Here is an 18983-nt window from a genome sequence, read left to right on the forward strand (position 1 = left end):
GTAATCATCCGATCGCTCCTAAACCAATGAGTAAAGTATCGGAAATAGTGGTGGCGGGTGGTTACTAAGCGAGTGACTGAAAAAGTTTATATGCGTGATATATGCTTTACTTTGCCTACGACGATTAGTTTTTAGATACATTTTTGGAAAAGAGCAAGAATTTGAGTGGCGTGTGACGTAACCTTGAGAACTCTTGACACTTTTCGTATACCTGGTCAGTGCATAATTGAGTATTTTAGAGTAAAGTGTTGAAATGGGACACGAGGCATTTTTTTTGTTCAGGTAATTGTTAATCGGCTTTCCTTGACTTTTTAATTATTTGATGTTAAAAAAATTAGCTTCGATTCATAGGGCGACATAGAAGGAGATAACTAAAAATTGTCAATGATAAGGGTGTTTTTTTAGGTATTTTTAAGCAGTGTCAAGCAGAAAATGTCACTCAGTTTTGGTTTTAATTATTATTTTTAAAATTGCATTTGACCGCGACTGAATCTTTTTCGGAGATTTCCCACAGCTTGAATTTTGACGGTTGTCATGTCGGTGAATGTATTCGTGTTGTTTTTGCAAAAATGTTCCCGAAAAGTAATGGTCGTAGAAAAAGTATAGTGAGCAACACGTTTGGTAAACTTTTTAAACTCGTGACTCAGATGCATAATATACTATTAAGTCGTAACGCGGAGAAAAAAAAATGTACCTTCTCAACTTGGCTGTGGTTTCGGCATCATTTTCAACTTTTTTTTTAATTGAGTGCAACTTTTATTCCATTAACTTATTTCGAACTAATAAAGTGCCTTCGAAAAATGACCTTTTTTTCATCTCAATGTGTAAAAATTTGAAATTTTTGAATTTTTCAAATTTAAAATAATCAATTAGTATATCCTATTCTATCTGCCTTTTTAGAGTCTCTTCCTCTCCTTTTTTCAGTTCTGATGTTCACATCACTATATATTTTGCAAAAGGTGATAAAACTAACCAAAAACTAATATACAGAAAAATATCATAGTTTTAAACTACATCTATGTTTATTTATTTTTAGGGTGCAACATGTTGATAAACATCTCCGCTCGTACCTAAACAAACTCGTGGCGAAAACTTGTTGCATAGTGTACTATTTTCTACTCTGCTCTAAAATACCCAATGAAGCACTGATCACGCGTGCGGAAAGTGTCCCTTTAAATCAGTTTCGTAATGGTCGCGGGCCACTTTTCACTTCACTTCTGATGGCCACGTTACACGAGCTGGTATGCAAAAATGTACCCAAAAACTAGTAGTCGTAGGAAAAGTATAGAATGCAAACGTTTTCAGATACTCGTGCCAAATCAAACTCGTGACTAAAGTGTTGTTTAATTTGGCAATAAACCAGTGCCTACGTAATTTGATTGATTGCATTATATTCTTACGCAGGTCGAATTGAAGACGTAATTTATAGGAAAGCATACAATATTAAAGAATGACAAAAATTTCGCTCAGTGTGGTATAGTCCCTGCTTTAGAACAGCTATCTTTGATCTATATTTATGTATTTATTTATTTACGTACACTGCTCAACAGGATTAAACCCAATTATATAATCAGAATTACAAAATTATTTACAAAGTATAAACACCACCACGCAAATACACATATATACAATATCACAAATATCTATTTAAGAACATTCGAAATTCCTATTAAAGGTTTTGATGAAAAATTTATAGGATACAGCAGATTTGAGCTTTTAAAAAAATTTGTTTAAAATCCCTTGTACAATTACATTAATTACGATTTGGGAAAAATAGAGATCATAATCTATCAGCTTATTATTACCATATTTCAGTCAGTATTTGAGCAACCAAAGGAATTTCAAAGAAAATTACTGAACCGCGACTAGTCTCATTACGGAATTATAAAATATTGTTAAATAACAGATCTCAAAAATTATTTATAGAACAACGCCGTGTTTAGGTTGTGTTTTACCAAAGCATTTTTCTGATTTATAGAATGTAAAATCAATTTTGTGATGGAAAATTCTTTAAGTAAATCATAGAAATCGCTATTTTTAAATTCTGATCAAAATATCAAAATTAATTTTAAAAAACAACTTATGAGTTGGGAGTGACAAACTTAGCGGAACTTGAAGATAATTTAGAAAAGCAGGAATATATTTTCTATAGTCCTTATTCTTACTTAGACTGCGATAAAGGAATTCATAGGTCAAAAACGAATTCAACAAATCCATATATGTGCTTAGTCGACTAGCCTAGCCCAGCAGTAGTAGTGACAAAAAAAAAGGTGACTTTCGTATAGATTAGAATAAATTCACAAGCTCAAAGATGCTTCGAATGATATAGAAGATCAAATTAATTGTTTAACAAGGAAATCATCACCATCTATTTCACAAGTTTTGATCTCACTCAAAGAAGCTTCTTATGCCGATAATATAAAAAATATTGATATCTAAAATGCGCATGCGCGGTCATTCGAAATCTCGTTTCCAACCAATAAGACCTAGCGGTGTTCAACAACCAACGTGGCCGTTGACAGGTCGCCAATTCAACAGGTTTCAAAATATCCCCAAATCTAGTTAAATGTTAGTCGGTAAAAAGTGATCATACGTTTACAGTACTGTAACTTTTCAAATGCTAGAAAATAACTTAATCTTTGAACTAAGGTACAACATCGGTTTGATTTGGATGACATTTTGATATCCTCTTAGACCACCGAGAATGGACTAATTTTCAAATGTTTAAAAACATTATATTTAAATCAGCATCGATAATTTGGGCAAACCATATAAAACGCGGTGGCTAATTTTCCTAACCTCAAAATCCGAAATTGCGAAAATCATACTTTGATTTTTGTTTCTAACAAAATTTATCTACATTTTCTACAAAATTTATCTTGAAAAATTAGCTGTAGTTCAATCCGAATATTTTACGTTTAGTTAACCATAACTCATTTTAAGGTTTACATAGCACGGAGGTGATTAAAAATTTAAAGCTACGATTTTGAAGTGAAGTAAAAGCGTACAACTAGAAGATTCTGATTTAAATTTATCTTATAAAATTAAAACGAATAGAGAGCTCTGAAGAGCACAAAAGTAAAACCAATACAGAATTCTAAACTAAATCAAATACAGAGGAACCAGAAGAAGCATAGGACGATTCAGTGTCAAGATGGTCGAATGTAACGATTATTAATTAGAACACATAGTTACATAATGATTCTGTTGGTACTCTTCAGTATATAGGTGATATTACTGGAGGGCAGACGTTTCATTTCACTCAAGTCTAACACGTGGTTAATTATTTATAGCTTCAATTCTCGGCCATGTCGTGTTCGTTAATTGTTGTACATTGGAGCCGTATAGAGGTGCGTTTTAGCACCCAACCAGCACAGAACAAAAAGGGTCACTTTCAGTCGGTCCTTTGTTGTGGTCCGATCAAAGCATTTTCGATAACCTTCTGGGAAATTTCAATGTCAGTTTGATTAAGTGCTCCTGCGAGGGCTAATTCCCTTTCCACTCGCACCTTTGATGTCACTTTGCACATGGACGACCGTGAAATGAATGTTGCCGGCGTGCAATACGACTTTTATTAAATAAAGCAACGTAGCAAGTGCATATTTACGGGACCATTTTGTTCTGCGACACTCACGAGGCTAATTAAATTTATTAAGCAGTTGAAATGAATTTTTTATTTAAAATAAGACAGTACATTTCGTTAGCTCTTCAAATTTCAATAATAATGCGGCAAAGCAGCCCAGTGAAAAAAATTATTTCCGCGAGCACTAGACACAAATGTTAATAATTAAAAATATATTAAATGTAAATATCAGAGATATTGGACTTAGTTGCATTCCATAAAGTTGTTTTTCTACTCCCGTCTGTAAAATACCTAATTACCCACCGATCTAGCGTGCGGGAAGCGTCACTTTGCCACGTTAGTTTCGTTGCCCATGAATCCGAGTCACTTCGGACATTTCCGGGATTTTACTGTACGAATTTGGGAGCAATCGGATGTTTTCGGAGATATTTCCCACGCTTTGAATTTTGACGATTGTCAATTCTGACGGTCATGTCAGTGAATGTATTCTTGTTGTTTTGCGAAAATCTACGCAAAAACTAACGGTCGTAGAAAAAGTATAGTATGCGACACGTTCGGTAAACTTTTTAACTCACTCGTTTATTAAAAACTCGCTCCGCTCGTGTCAAATAAACTCGTCAGTTAAATGCCGTTTACCGCACTTGTTGCATAACATACTATTGAAAAAAACGAAATAACTCGTTTTTCATGCCAGTTATTTTAAACTATTTTTTACGTAGATTGCATCGAAAAAAAAACTGGCAAGCAACTTGGTAAATGATGAGTTCTTAGCTTATGTTAGTTAAGAAAATCATATTAATAAATGTTAATACAAATTTTTCTTTGGCACCAGTATTATTTCTAGTTTTATTTTATATTGCGGTAAAGAGTCCTGAAGAAGGTAATAATATTTCTGAAAGTTTCGCCAAATAAGACTTTGATTTTGCAAAAACCCCGCCGAAAACTCCTAATATCGAAAGAGAGGCTGTTCAGCTTTTGCTTTTCAGGCATGAATTATTCCTCACTTATAATTTTCCATTAGTGTTTTTTAAAATAAACTTAGATTGCTATGTAATTGAAACATTTTAAGAATAATAAGTTTCCTAAATCTTTTAACGATATATGGTATTAAAATTTGAAATACAATGTCAAAAATGGATTTTGATGCAACTTGAAACAGGTTGAATCCATACCCGATTAAAACAGAAAAAGTTCCAAACACATTTATCGTGTATGTTTGTCAGATATTTTATTTGGGTACGTTTGTTTGTCTTGCGCACTTTTGATGTGGTGACCCATCGCTTAGTAGAATTGAATGGAATACCTTTCATACATGAATGTGCCATCTTTAGCTGCTACTTGTCCACTAGAACAGCAGTTAGATCGACATTATGTCGTGCTGTTATTATTCGATATTATTATTATTATCATTTGGAAACTTTGAGTTTATAATTTTTTCCCTGCGTTTTTGTTGTATTACGTCTTTTTTTCTTCTCCATCACTATAATAATCTTTACTTTCGTAAATTAGTCAATTTGTAAATAGTCAAATAAAATCTCTCTGCATTTCAAAAACTGAGTGGGCCGCACTATTTGTACCAAATAGTTACTAGATGTATAGCTAATTCTGATAATACGGAAATTTTTGAGGCGACGATGAAAAAAAAATCGAGGCGGACCATTTAATACGTGCGGTCATTTTAAATTTTTGAAGGCAGTATTTTCTCAAAATGTTCCCAGATCTCGTTGAACATGAAAATGATGTGTTGGTTAATTTAATATGTATTGGATTGTCACTGAGTGCAGTAGATTTTTTCCAGTTTTTTTAGTTTCAATGAATTACGTCCACGTTTTGCTTTTAAGATCAAAATGTTCATCGCCAACGCTAAATTGCTAAACAAGGAGCAATTTTTAAATGAAATATGATTAATTTTGCTGAAATATTTATGTATTTCGCCTATTTTCCGTTCGTTATTTAAAAATAGAGTATTAGAGATGAGTAGAACGAATTGAAAATCGTTAGGGAGTGACTTTACTTGCACCTCTGTTACTTACCTAAGAATTAAACGGTGACTGCAAAATTTAAAGATTAATTAAACAAAAAAAAGAAATACATAATTTTTAATCAGCCAAATGGAATAATAATGAGATGCCAATGAATGCATATCCCGTACGTTCAATTTATTTTGATAACAATTTGTTTTTAGAGATATGAAGGTAAACAAAAAAACTAAATGTAGGGTTAGTAGCCAAGTTTTTTTCCAAGTGACGTATAAAAACGAAACGCTGTCAATTTTCTGACATATTTCAGTGCACTTGTTTTTGACAAATCGGCAAAAGTGCAACCGCAGCTCGCCGTCCGTATATTAGACTTTATCTGGACCGCCGAGCTATTTCAAAACAGATACCTATTTCCAAGGCTGGCAAAGGAATTTGCAGAAAACGGTTTTGAAAACTCAAAAACTAAGTGCAGAACAATGCCAAAGGATGATGCAGTTTTGTTTGGATTTTTTAAATAGACATACTGAGAACAATAATTTTTTGAAAATGATTTTATGAACTGATGATGAAAATTCATTCAATACAAGAAAGGGTTATTAGAAAAAATACGCGATATTGTCCAACCAATCAATTAATGTATGGTGTGGTGTCATAGATGGGCATATTTTGGGTCCAACATTTATAGATCAAAAGTTAACTGGGGATCATTATTTGAAACTCTTAGAGCACCAAATAGAACAATATATAAAAAATTTACCCCTAAATATATCAGCGCTGATTATATATTAGCAAGAGCAAGATGGTGCCTCTCTTCACAATGTTGAGTAAGTTAAAAATTTTCTTAACATGGAATATTCCAGGTGCTGAATAGGGAACGGCGGAATAATGGATTGGCCAACCAACAGCCCTGACTTAACTTTAATGGATTTTTTCTTGTGGGACACAAAAAATCGCGGGAAAAAAACTCCCTGTAATAATGTCGTGGAACTTCGGCAAACGATTTCAGAGGCAATCAATCAATTAAGAGACAATCCGGAAACGTTACTAAATGCAAAAAGCATACAATTAGAGTGTGTGAAAAATGGAGCATTTAGAATAGTTAAAGAAGTTTTTATTTTACTTAAATTTGAAAATTTTGCTTTACTTTAATTTGTAAATAATTATTGTTGTTGCAGACACTCACGGCACTCTGTGAAATTATATAAAAATTTACTATTTTTGCCGATTTGTCAAAAACGAGTATTACATCATTGAAATCGGAATAAGATATTCTATTAAACACATATATAATATACAGGGTATTACATTTAAAAAAGTATGATGTAGGCTTATATGTCAGTAAACTGATAGTATTTTGTTTTAAACGTCGCTTGGAAAAAAACTTGGCTACTAACCCTACATTTTGTTTTTTTATTTACCTTGATATCTCTAAAAACAAAAAAGTTGCAGTCACTTAAAATGTTATCAAGATGAATTGAACGCACGGTACATACAAACGAATCACTATTGAATTTACAACTTGCGAAATAAATATTTAATAAACATCTACATTTTGCTAACTTTATTAAATATATCATCTACAAATTATAACAGGAACTATTAAAATTTTACACTTTCAACACACAGTAAATTTAAAATGTTTTTAATTAGTACAATACTTTCCGATGTTATAAATCGTTTGAGGAGAGCACATAAAGGAGCATTTACAAATTTCACAAAAGGTACATATTTTCATTCTTATTTATTAAAGTTGTGTAGTTTTTCAATTTTTTTTTTTGGAATCTTGCAAATTCTCCGCCTATAAATTGAAATGTAAAAATAACTATTTGCAGTACAAGTGAGTAAAATATTTTCTTTTCCTGCCTGGACATTTGTGAAAAAGATGCAAATATGATTATTTCCACCATTGTAAAACGTAGGCACTACAATGATTATTTAACGGAATGCGATGTACGGGATCAATTAATGGGCTTGTGTATTGTGCTCGCTTGTGAAGAAATAAATTTATTTTACTGACTTGTGATTCAACAGGTCGTTTTGCCTAGGATTTTAGGTTTAATTCGTCTTTTCAAAAATGTTTGTATATTTTGTTGGCCGTCAGATTGCACTGTTAAGGCCCAACAGCAAATTTACTGCCTACGTTTTCGTAATATAAATTCAATGTTGCCATAACCTGCTGATATAGGACGACATACACTATTAATCAGATTGTTTCAGGATAAATCCCACCCTGTTGATTTTCGATTTTTCGACCTAGTATTAAAAATTACATAATTTACGTTAAAACATCCTTCATTTCAATTTTAATCATACTTTTTAGCTAGTTATTTTCCATCAGTCCAGAAAATAAAACAGCCAATATCCGGCGTTGAACACCATAAACGTGACAGGAAATATTATCCGAGAATACTTGTCTATGACGTTGACGTCTTTGATTTTCGGCATTGAAACTTTCAAAACTAAGGCTCCCTTTTTGATGGCGTTGAGAACCTTTGGTTTGTGGACTGGCGTACCTAAATTAAGAGTGAAATGAAAGATAGCACTGAGTCCATTGATGTATGCTTACCTCTCTTACCTCTATATCTTAATCCCGGGGATCTGTAACTATACGATAATCCCGACGACCTAGATCGACGAAAACTTGGCGGGAAATTGGAAAAGTCGAACTCGCCCGTTCCTAGGCAAGACGAACTGTTTCTCCTTATGGACGGTATGGGACTCATCCTTATATCGTGTAACTCTATGATATCCTCAGGAGTGTACTGTTTAGGCTGTTGTTGATTTTGGTCGACCACAGGTGCAGTGTTGGTCCCTGGTACTGGTTAAGATACAATAATTAAAAAATAAATCAGAGAATATTAATGAACCACATGTTACTAGTAAAAATATTTCTCTTATGCAAACGATTTATTTGTTGGATTATATCATCAACAATTAGGGAGTTAGGGTCAATTTTTTTACATATCCCAAGGAATTTTAGACACATCAAGCTGTCATTTTGCAATTTTTGGCAAAAATATCAGTGATGGGACTTAGAGGATCGATTATTAGAACTTTATGGGTTTTAGTGGGTATTAAATTTTCTACAATACGCAATTTTATATACAACATACTACAAAAATGCAAATGCAAAGAAGTATAGTATACAAGTACTCGCTCTACTACAAGGGGGAAATCTTGCCGAATCAAACACCAAAATGGCGTTTATCAATTTTGTTGCATAATATACTAGCACTTTTCACCATTCTATTTCTATTTATTGGAACCTACTTTTATGTTCCTATGCAAGTTGGATTTAGGAATCATATGACTACACTAAAATATTTTGGTACGCACATAAAAGTGCAAAACAATGGATCATATAAAAATCTCATATCTATTTGTGATAATTGTCTGCATAAAAGATTATTAAAATATTGTTAAAATGTTTCAACTTAATGGACTATAAAAATAATCTTTGACAATTGAATACTAATTTCGTGAGATTTTAAAACGACTATTACTGTATTGTCAACCATCACGAAAATTTATATAAATAGCTTTCCAATCCACAAACGACCGATAAAAAATGAGCAACAGCGCTACAATGAAATCTTTGATATTTTCACTGGCGTTTTTTCTGATTATCGGTACGTATTAAAAACACCTTTGCAACCAAATGTTCACAACAATGTTTTAGGGATCGCAACAAGTGCATATGCTAGTGTCGACAATGCAGGTGAGTAAAGTTGAATCTGAGATTTCAAAAACAGTAGAATGGTAGTTTGTTTGGCTTGCTTTGTTATTGCGATGTTTTAAGAATAAAAGATATAAACTTATAGTGTCGAATTTGATTTTCAAAATACAGGACAATTTTGAACCTTTTAAAGTTTTTAACGTTCTTAAAAATTTAATTGTATTACCTTACCTTCCTCGGTTTTTTTCACTGTAATAAATCGTGTAATCACTACATGCCACTAGGGTACAATTAGGGCCGAAAAATATTGGCATATTTGCCGCATTTGTAGACTAAACGCCGAATTTAATTTCTTGTTCTTCAGTACTGTGGTACTGTAGAAGTATGGATGCTTGGACAAATAAACACAATAACAACAATTAAGCTTGTTTGACAATACAATGACACTTAACGTATATATTTTTAGGAGAGAAGCCCAACTCAATATCATCACTTTTTCTGGCACCTATTTCAGCAGTACTCAAAGATATCGCCGAAATGACGCCCTCCACTACTCGTAAGTAACGAACTAGAGTTTACAGTTTTTGGTTATTGTTGGATAAAGGACCTAGGTTTTACTTTTATTATACTTTTTCCGAGTTACTTCAGAAAATAAACAAAAGCGGTAATGAATGATTACATGAAAAATAATATTTGCTCTTCCAGCATTTCAACCGTTCACTTCGATCTGGGACAAGCTGTTGTTGTGGTTGTCCGGAATAATATCATTCCTGAGTCAAATACCTGCCCCGGGGCTTCCGTAACAGACCTTCATCAGATCGCATCGCAGTACAGTAGTTGTTGCAACTATACACCTTGTTAATACAAAAAACAAATTTGTTTGATGTACAAAAAAATGAATATTACATACACCACAGTATTAGTTTGTTTACTCTCGCCTCCAAAAAACTGAAAATTGCGATTATTTATTGACAAACATATTTGCTGTCATATAAAATGAGAGCTCTCGGAGACAGGATGGGATCTTTTTTTGTATCTAGCTGGTGAAATAATAAACGTGCGCAAAAGGGAAAACTTAACCACGAAGAGAAAATATTTGTCCATATGTTAAAAAATACTTTTTAGGTATGAAGAATGATCCACATTTTATTTTACTAAAGCTGCGAAGCAAAAATTTGCTACAATTGCACCCACCTATAGAAAGATAGAAAAAAAAGTGTTTGAAATTTTTTGCTCTATTATCTTATGCAAATGTCAGAAAAAACATCTTTTTTTTTTTTAAATGGTATGCCCTATTAGCTTTTTTTCGTGATTTTAAAAACATATCGTTTATTGACATTTCATTTCGCCGTTTTTGCGTTATTTCAGTTTAATTATAATTATCATTCGATTTCTGGATAACAGCCATATTGTTTAAAAATGGTCAAGTCTGCCTTGATGTTTGCAATTGTTTTAACAATGGTCTACTTTTGACAACTAATCAAAACTAAATCTCTGCAGCGTAAGTTAACTTAAGATATTTCAAATGGGTTTTACTGAAGAACAAAAACGCCAAATAATATGGTTTCTATCAAGTCAGACTTCACCATTTTTAAACCATACAGCTAAATAAAATGTCAATAAACTACATGTTTTTGAAATCAGAAAAAAAAGATCTACAATTTAAGCTAATAATATATAGGACATTCCATTAAAAAAATAGATATGTTTCTGTCATTTTGACAGCTTGATATCATCGTTTGTTTTTTCTGACATTTGCATATGATAATAGGTGCAGGTGGATGTAAGAATATAATGAATATTTATTCAAATATTAATCCAAATGGGATTACCTGGTTTATTTTCTTCACCCTCCTTGTTCTTCTTGCTTTTCTTTTTTGCCCGAGCCCCCCAGTATGTGTAGTTAACGGCCGCGTATTCCAAAAGCGCGGCAAAAACGAATACAAAACACATAACCAGGTAAATATCGATCGCTTTGACGTAACTTATACGCGGCAGGGAACTTCTCACGCCAGTACTGATGGTGGTCATTGTCAACACAGTAGTTATACCTAGAAAGAAGGCAATAAATACAAGCACGGGATTTTTCTACGATTTAACATACCCAAGGCTACCCTAGCACTAGTCGCTTCGTGGTTGATCCAAAATGACACCCAAGAGAGCATTACGATTAAAATGCTAGGAAGATAGGTCTGGAATATGAAGTAGCCTATATTCCTCTGTAGCTTGAATGATAACGATAACCGCTGGTAGATACCTAGAAATTCGCAATTTCGTATTCAATAGGTACTTCCAAAAAACACGCAACAGAACCGACCTGTTGCCAGTTTCTCTTTCCTATCGTTAGTTTCGTAACCTATTATGGTAAATTGAGGTAATTCTGCTTCTTCTACTCCTCTGACGGGTCTGTCCATCCAGTACATAACGACATCCATTACGGTATAGCCATCTGCGGTCAAAGAGTGATTTAGACCACTTTATCGTGCTGTCTTGCAAGTCATCACACCAGGCATGGTGTTTGGAAATGTGTCAATGGCGCGAAATAATGTTAAAACCGTCGATTGCAAATAAGGCTTGTTTAACTCCAAGCCACAATTATTTAAATTTATTATCATAAAATTATGAAAAAAAAATGACTACATGACTTCAAATGCAATACTCGCTATTTTATTAGTTTTAAAATAAGCGCGTTGTTTGTTGATTGACAATAATTTGCGCATGTAAAATTTCATGTTAGCAAAAAAAATATTCTGCATTAAAATGGGACTTTGCGTTAATAATTCGTATTTAAATGGCCGCGCACTTACAGCTTTCAATTTCCACAGTGCAATTTTGCGAATCCAGAGGATAATAGTGTAGATCCATCATGCACGCCAATGTAGTGGTGAAACGCATCCCATATGTAATGGATCCCTCTCCGTTTAGCCTCACTAGTTTGTTTCGTTCCGTTACGTCGTGCAGAAAACTGGAAATAATGGAAATTCTATCTATACGACAAAAGTCTAATGATACGAAATAAGAACTCCAGACAAAATATATTCAATTGCATATCGATGTCGGTATATTTCAAATTATGTTCATATTTTCATAGTTCAATAATTCCATCAAAAAAATCTTTATTTTCCATATCAGATATAAGCATTTCCAAATTGGCAATATTATTAGCTTTTGAGATTTCACATCGAAGTTGCCAATTAAACGGTACAGGATATATTTTTTGCGCTGAAAGTTGACAGTTAATTGATTGACTCTGTTCGATTTGCCCCATCAAAAGTGGGTTAAGTGGCTTTTTGTAGCCGCCATTGATGATCTAACAGATTTTTCGAAAGTAAATTAATGTAAAGAGCCGTCTAAAGGTACTTTGCGGTCGATATAGCGTAAAATTTTATGTCGAACGCCGATTTCCAATGAAATTACGTAATAAACGTTGGCGGCGCACAATGCATCACAAGTGCCGTAACAATAATATACCTTTGCTAAGTTTTCTTAATTTTTTTTGATATTATCAAGGATCCCAATTGGAAATAGTCAAAAAAACTTACTAACAAGAAAAGTAAAACTATGACAATAAGAAAACATTCTAAATCAGAAGTGACTGAGTTAATAAGCAAAGCAAGAAATGAATTAGATTCTCTATGGAATAGAGGGATTGACCCACACTTATACACATGCATTTGAAATATGCTGTTACAGCAAGGCGAAAACAAAATTGTAATACGGAACCGCGACATTCATAAAATAATATTAAAAAATATATAAGATAATGAAAAACTTGTTGGGTTTCAGATCGTCCTTATATTTGAAATGTTCAAATGAATTGAATGTGAATTAGATAAACGTATCGCTTTATAAAACTACGCGTACTTTACCTATTCTTGTCGTTGGCAAAAAATGTATCTGGAACCCATATTTTCTCGGCAAAATCCCCTGACAACGTAAGGACTTCTTCCTGGTCGCTAAAGGCTAAACGTTCGTCTTTCCAATATTGATTCAGATACAGCGTAATGGTATAATCCTGGAAAATATTGCATCCTCAGAGTGTATATAATTTCCTGTCAATGTCTATAAAAGACCGTCGAAAGCCTCCGGTCGGTCTCGCAAATATTTATTGTAAAAGCTAGGGCCAATTCGACCAAACTATTTATAAAACGCTGATATGATATTTCAACTTTATAACTCTTACGTTCAAATTACCAGAATTTGCGATTTTTGAAATTGATGTCAATTTTTATCAACTTTGAGTACGGTTTAGAAAAATGCAGTCCCGCATACCAAACATCTTAAACTCCATTAAAAACTTGGTTTAACATTGCCTAAATTAACCGAAACGATTCTCGTATACTTAATTTATTGTTTAAATATATTTCGGGCAATACTTGTCTAACCCAAAAACTGTTATAATCCTAAAAATTTGTCAAAGAATGGCATTCTATACCTTGCCCGTAGGCTTAACCCGAATTATGTTAATATTTCGTCGAAAGGCCGAGACGTGATCTACGCTTCAAGAATTTAATTAAAATTTCAATGATAACCCAATCGATTATTCCTTCATTAAATTTTTTACGATAAAATACAAACTACGCGTTTCTAGGGAATTTAATATAAAACTTTAGCTTAAAATATAACAAAACATAATACTTGCCATGTTTACTTCCGATATGGCATCAAAACTGGCAATCGTGAGATCCATTCCGACCAGCAATGGTTCACCTGCAAATTTTAATGTTAAAAACGCTAAGCTTGAAGCTGATTAAGTAAAGCCAATCTAATTAAATTTATTACATTAAGTCAATATTACTACAGTGAGACTGTAGTAGCAGTGAGTTGCGTCGGAGATTTTCCTTTAAGATAATATTCAGTAAATATAGTACATACCATTTTTTTATTGCATTTCTCTCGACCTGTTTATCTTTTAATTTTTCTTTCTCAAATCTTTTTTGCTTGAGGACTATATCGTTTTTATAATAGACAAATGCTAATAATAGAACATTCGAAAAACATGTTTATCTTCATCTCAAGGAAATTATTGAACCTGTTTATATGCTTTTTGTAAATAAATGTTTGAGCTAAACTTTACTTGTAACTGGTGCTTTTTCGAGCAAATTTTGTATCGAAGAAATAAATAAAGAACAAGTTCGAAAGATAATTTATAGTATGTAATTGATTCGACACAAAAATAAGTGTAATAGACGAAACTAACATTACGTGCAGCAAAATAATGGTTTTAAATATTGCACAATAAATAAAGGCAGCCATCAGAAGTAATATAGTTTCAGATGGGGCTATGAAAGTGCCAAAAAAAGGTCTTCAAACAAGGATTACAATTATGTATGCGGAATTTACAAAATTAGTTCCTATCTTATACCCTGCAAGAAAAATATTATCGATCCGTAAGGATATTGTATATCCCAAGGGAAATCCAAAGAATGGAACTGACATACAAAATGCTCGGCGCCTCAACACACGTTTACTGCTTGTAAATTTGTAACAAATATGCCATTCAAATTTTCTAATTTTGCATGTGCTATAATTTCATAAAAAGCGTTGTAGATACATTCGTTAGGCTTTGGTGAAAGTAATCATAAATCAAAGAATATAATCAATTTAACTGAACTACAAAACTATACTCATACAGTTTTATACGGCAGTATTATAACTTATAACAAAAGCAAATCAAATGAAACCACCTAAATGCTGGTGGTTTTCGTAGGCGTATCTAAAATGTACTTTAAATTTTACCGTTAGCTTCGTCCATTTCAAAATTAAGCTAGATCCGTTCGTCGCTTAAGAAGGAAATTGAACTCTCGATTTACTACAGACATTCACCGAAACCGCCTATTTGTGTCTTTAAGGCAAATTCGGTGCTCGTCGAAGCAGAAACTGCTCTAAATTAAAGTATTTGCGTCTGACACGTTTAATTTAAAATATCCGCCTTTGTGATATTTCTCTGAGTCGTCTTTGAAAACCGGGACTAAAATAAACAATCATTACCTCCAAAATCTGGTCTCAGTCGAATATCGTATCCGTCTAGAAGTTTGGATATGGTCTGCGTGACATTGTCCAGTCTATCAGACACTAAACTCCTTCTATCCCTGAAATTAATGTGTCCCAAATTATAAAAAATTTGTAAAACGTTCAGATCATATTATTTGTTTATTTTCCATTTTTCAAAAGTCGTATATACTTGTAACATTTTTCTTTAATTGCTTTTTAATTTGATTTTGAGCAATTTTCTTTGATAGCAATAGTAATTTGTTAAATATTGTTATTATTTGCTAGACGGTGATTCATATAACAAACAAATAAGCCGATAATTGTAAAATTTTGTAATTTGAATTTTTAATGATTCATTATAAATTTGCTAATTTTGAAACCACATTTTAATACTAAATATAATTAGATGCCAGCTGAAAAATAGGGAGGGAACCTGACTTGTTTAAAATAAAATAATATTAAATATGGTCACCATAGCCATTTAATTTTCTGTATTAATAACATTATTCATAAATTACTACCATTCTTAAAATAATTTAATAATGAATGAATGTATGATGAATATGTAGTATTTTTCTACTCACCTATCAATTGCTAAAGTCAAGGAAACAAAAAAACACAGCCACAGAACGATGTTTGTTAAAAAATTTAGCACCATAGTTCATAACTTAAGAAAATCGCTTAAAATCTCGGTCATTTTTATTTGAACAATTCACTCACTCCGAATATGTTTTTAAAATTACCAGTCTAACTGTGTTTATACATTTTACTTGCTTAAAACTCGCAAACAGCACGAACAGTTCGATTTACACACAAAGATTAATGGAGGGGTTTTAAAATTATATGATTTAATATCGGCATTTTACTAAACGTATTCTACGTACAACCCTCTCCGATCTTAGTTCAACAAGCGTGATAGAGCCCAGGGGGCGCAAGCGTAAAGATCGCTGCCCGACTCGCGAGAGATTTTGGAAGCGCTTTGCTCGATATCTATACCGGATGTTGCAAAAGCTCCAACATTAATAATATATTTGCCGTTGTAAGTCGTAAAAAATGCCTCTCCGGAAAAAACTAAATTTTAAATATACAATTACAATATTTCTTCGTGCAACTTTTGAAATTTGTATGTTTGACAAAGTCCAAAAAACATAAGAATGTAGTAATTTTTTTAACTTATTAATCGAGAGTGCAGTTTCTCCTACAAGTATTTTCTCAAATATATCAAGCGAAATAGTTATATCGCTTAAATTGATCGCATAAATTGAACTTTACCAATTATTCTAAATTGATACAAGTTTGGCATTGTGTTGAGATATTTATCCCTTGTGAGAATAGTTTCAATCCGATATTTCTTGTGAATGGTCTCGATGTTACTTAACTCAATTCTGAACAATAACGAACAGTTTTCTATTAATTTTGACAATGAAGATCGATATTTTTTTATGAAAAAGAAGTAAATGCTAACGTCACCAACAGTAATTTTTTTTGTAAAATATCTTTACTATTAACACTAAATGTAAGGTAATCGATCGATTCCGGTTCTTTTCATTTAATTTTCGTTTCTGCTTGGCGTCACTCCTTAGGGACTTTATTAAAGAAGTACTGTCTCGACTAATGGAAATCAAATACTTAGGCAGCTTCAGGATGAAAAATATTCTTATGTGAATTCAACGCACGATATATTGTTGTGGGATATCATTCTTTCGTTTGTTGAACTGCGACTGGAATCCTGCAGACGTTTCGCCAAGATCCCAATTAGCATCTTAAATGCTCGCGCTCCGAAAACACTTCGAACACTGAGTGTTTTATATCATTCCTACCGATTCGAGGTGGTTGAGCAATACATCATTTTGAAGCTTTCATAGGTGGCTCTTTAATGGTCTAATTGAATATCTGTGACGTCAGATTTTTTTGAGATAGTTATACATCTTCCCGACGGTTTCAAGGTGGTTGAGTAATACATCATTTGGTCTATTTCAATATCTGGGACAACGTCACATTTTCTTTGAGATTGCGAAATAATTATAATGAACTTTTGGGTATTTCATAATTGAGGGTAGTTTTATATATTCCCGACGTTTTCAAGATGGTTGAGTAATAAATCATTTTGAAGCTCTCCTAAGTGGCTCTTCAACGGCCTAATTGAATATCTTTGAGGACGTCAGATTTCTTTCTAATTGCGAAATAAATATAACGAATTTTTGGAAATTTTATTATTGGGGGTAGTATTATATCTTACCGACAGTTTCAAGGTGGTTAAGCAATACAACATTTTGAAGCTCTCCTAACTGACTTATCAATGGTCTTTTTGAATCTCTGGGACAAGGTTAGATTTTTTCGAGATTGCGCAATAGTAATTAAAGTAATTTATTTTTTGGGGTGATGCGAAGGGAAAAGGGGTTCTTTTCTGTATAGCAACATTGGATATGGTTTTTGGGAGTTCCTTTACAATATTTCCATGGTTACTTTCCCGGCATTTCCACAGGAATACGTTTTTTTAATTAAGGTATTATTAATTAAGGTAAGTAAGGTATTAAGGTTACTGGTCCACTGTCATATTCTCAAATCCGAATCCAAATCCAAATCTAACTTCAGCCACATAAACATATTTTACTGCGATTGTCAAGCAGTAATATGAGAGATGCATTTAAATGATCACATCAACCACCAAGATACCGTTTATAACTAGAGTTTAGATATAGAATGTTTATAGCATTATGGTAAATGTGATATAGTGCTTTCATAGTTAAATTGTTTTGACCTAATGACTTCAATAAGAAGGGGTGCTACCTGACTTTTAATATTAACAGCATTAGTCGTCTTTGTCAAATATTGATTTTAGAAAACTCGGCATGTTTCGTCTGTGGGAAGACATTCTACTGTTAGAAGTTAGAGTCTTAACGCTATTGTTAGTTGGTTAAGCTACTGAATCGTGTGAAAAAAAAAACTGTCAAATCTCATTAAAACAAGAAAGAAGCGTAAAGATTTGGGTTCCAGTATATATTCTGGCGTGTGCAAGCACCTACCCTAGGAAGTTTGAAGGAACGACTTGTTAATGGAGAATAAGCTGCAGAATTACTAGCCTTTGTTCACAATGGGTTTTCAATATCATTCTTCGGAAAAGTGTAGAACAATCTCTTGGTCTAATAAAGGTAAATACTTTGTGGCTCAACGGCAGAATTTGTTAAAGAATGGTTCAAGTTTTGTCTTCTACACAACATTCTTCAGAATAGCGTTATAGTAATATCTCAGTTGTACATAAGGTTCTCCAGGGTTCAATAATGCAAAGTTCAAAATTAAATTACGGCATTTCCGAGATTTTACCGCACGGGTTTCGGAGCAATCGGATGTTTCCGGAGATACTTCCCATATTTTGAATTTTGACGTTTGTCAATTCTGACGGTCATGTCAGTGAATGTATTCGTGTTGATTTGCGAAAATGTACCCAAAAACTAACAGTCGTAGAAAAAGTATAGTGTGCAACACATTCGTTAAACTTTTTAAGTCACTCGTGAGCCAAATGCCGTGAACCCCACTCGTTGCATAATATATTAATTTTCTACTCCCGTCTGTAAAATACCTAATTATCCACCGATCTAGTGTGCGGGAGCGTCACTTTAACACGTCAGTTTCCTTTCCCATCAATCCGAGCCACTTCGGACATTTTCGGGATTTTACCGCACGGATTGGGAGCGATCGGATGTTTTCGGAGATACTTCCCACGCTTTGAATTTTGACGTTTGTCAATTGT

General features: G+C 33.1%; 1 protein-coding gene across 3 annotated transcripts; it reads right to left on the reverse strand.

Annotated features, from left to right (window-relative positions):
* Positions 1 to 7112: 7112 nt before the first annotated feature.
* Positions 7113 to 16123, reverse strand: LOC132704570 (gamma-aminobutyric acid receptor subunit beta-like). 3 transcript variants are annotated; one of them, XM_060674649.1, is made up of 11 exons: positions 15817 to 16123; positions 15230 to 15330; positions 13881 to 13948; positions 13108 to 13253; positions 12046 to 12203; positions 11556 to 11687; positions 11343 to 11495; positions 11071 to 11289; positions 8129 to 8380; positions 7876 to 8075; positions 7113 to 7815 (listed from the first exon to the last, which is right to left on the reverse strand). In XM_060674649.1, exons 1-10 carry the CDS (start codon positions 15888 to 15890, stop codon positions 7897 to 7899), a joined length of 1482 nt encoding a protein of 493 aa, XP_060530632.1. In that variant the 5' UTR covers positions 15891 to 16123; the 3' UTR covers positions 7113 to 7815; positions 7876 to 7896. The 3 variants fall into 3 exon arrangements, with proteins under 3 accessions (XP_060530632.1, XP_060530633.1, XP_060530631.1); XM_060674650.1 differs by having other exon boundaries at positions 7113 to 8075; positions 8138 to 8380; XM_060674648.1 differs by having other exon boundaries at positions 7113 to 8075.
* Positions 16124 to 18983: the final 2860 nt, after the last annotated feature.

Source organism: Cylas formicarius, unplaced genomic scaffold (assembly GCF_029955315.1).
Source record: "Cylas formicarius isolate icCylForm1 unplaced genomic scaffold, icCylForm1.1 PGA_scaffold_7__23_contigs__length_41026272, whole genome shotgun sequence".
Lineage (NCBI taxonomy): Eukaryota > Metazoa > Arthropoda > Insecta > Coleoptera > Brentidae > Cylas > Cylas formicarius.

Coding starts and splice junctions, on each gene's coding strand:
- LOC132704570 (XM_060674649.1), bottom strand. CDS start 15,890: ATGGTGCTAAATTTTTTAACAAACATCGTTCTGTGGCTGTGTTTTTTT. Junction 15,331..15,816: donor TTGACTTTAGCAATTGATAG/GTGAGTAGAAAA, acceptor CATTAATTTCAG/GGATAGAAGGAGTTTAGTGT. Junction 13,254..13,880: donor CCATATCGGAAGTAAACATG/GCAAGTATTATG, acceptor AATATTTTCCAG/GATTATACCATTACGCTGTA.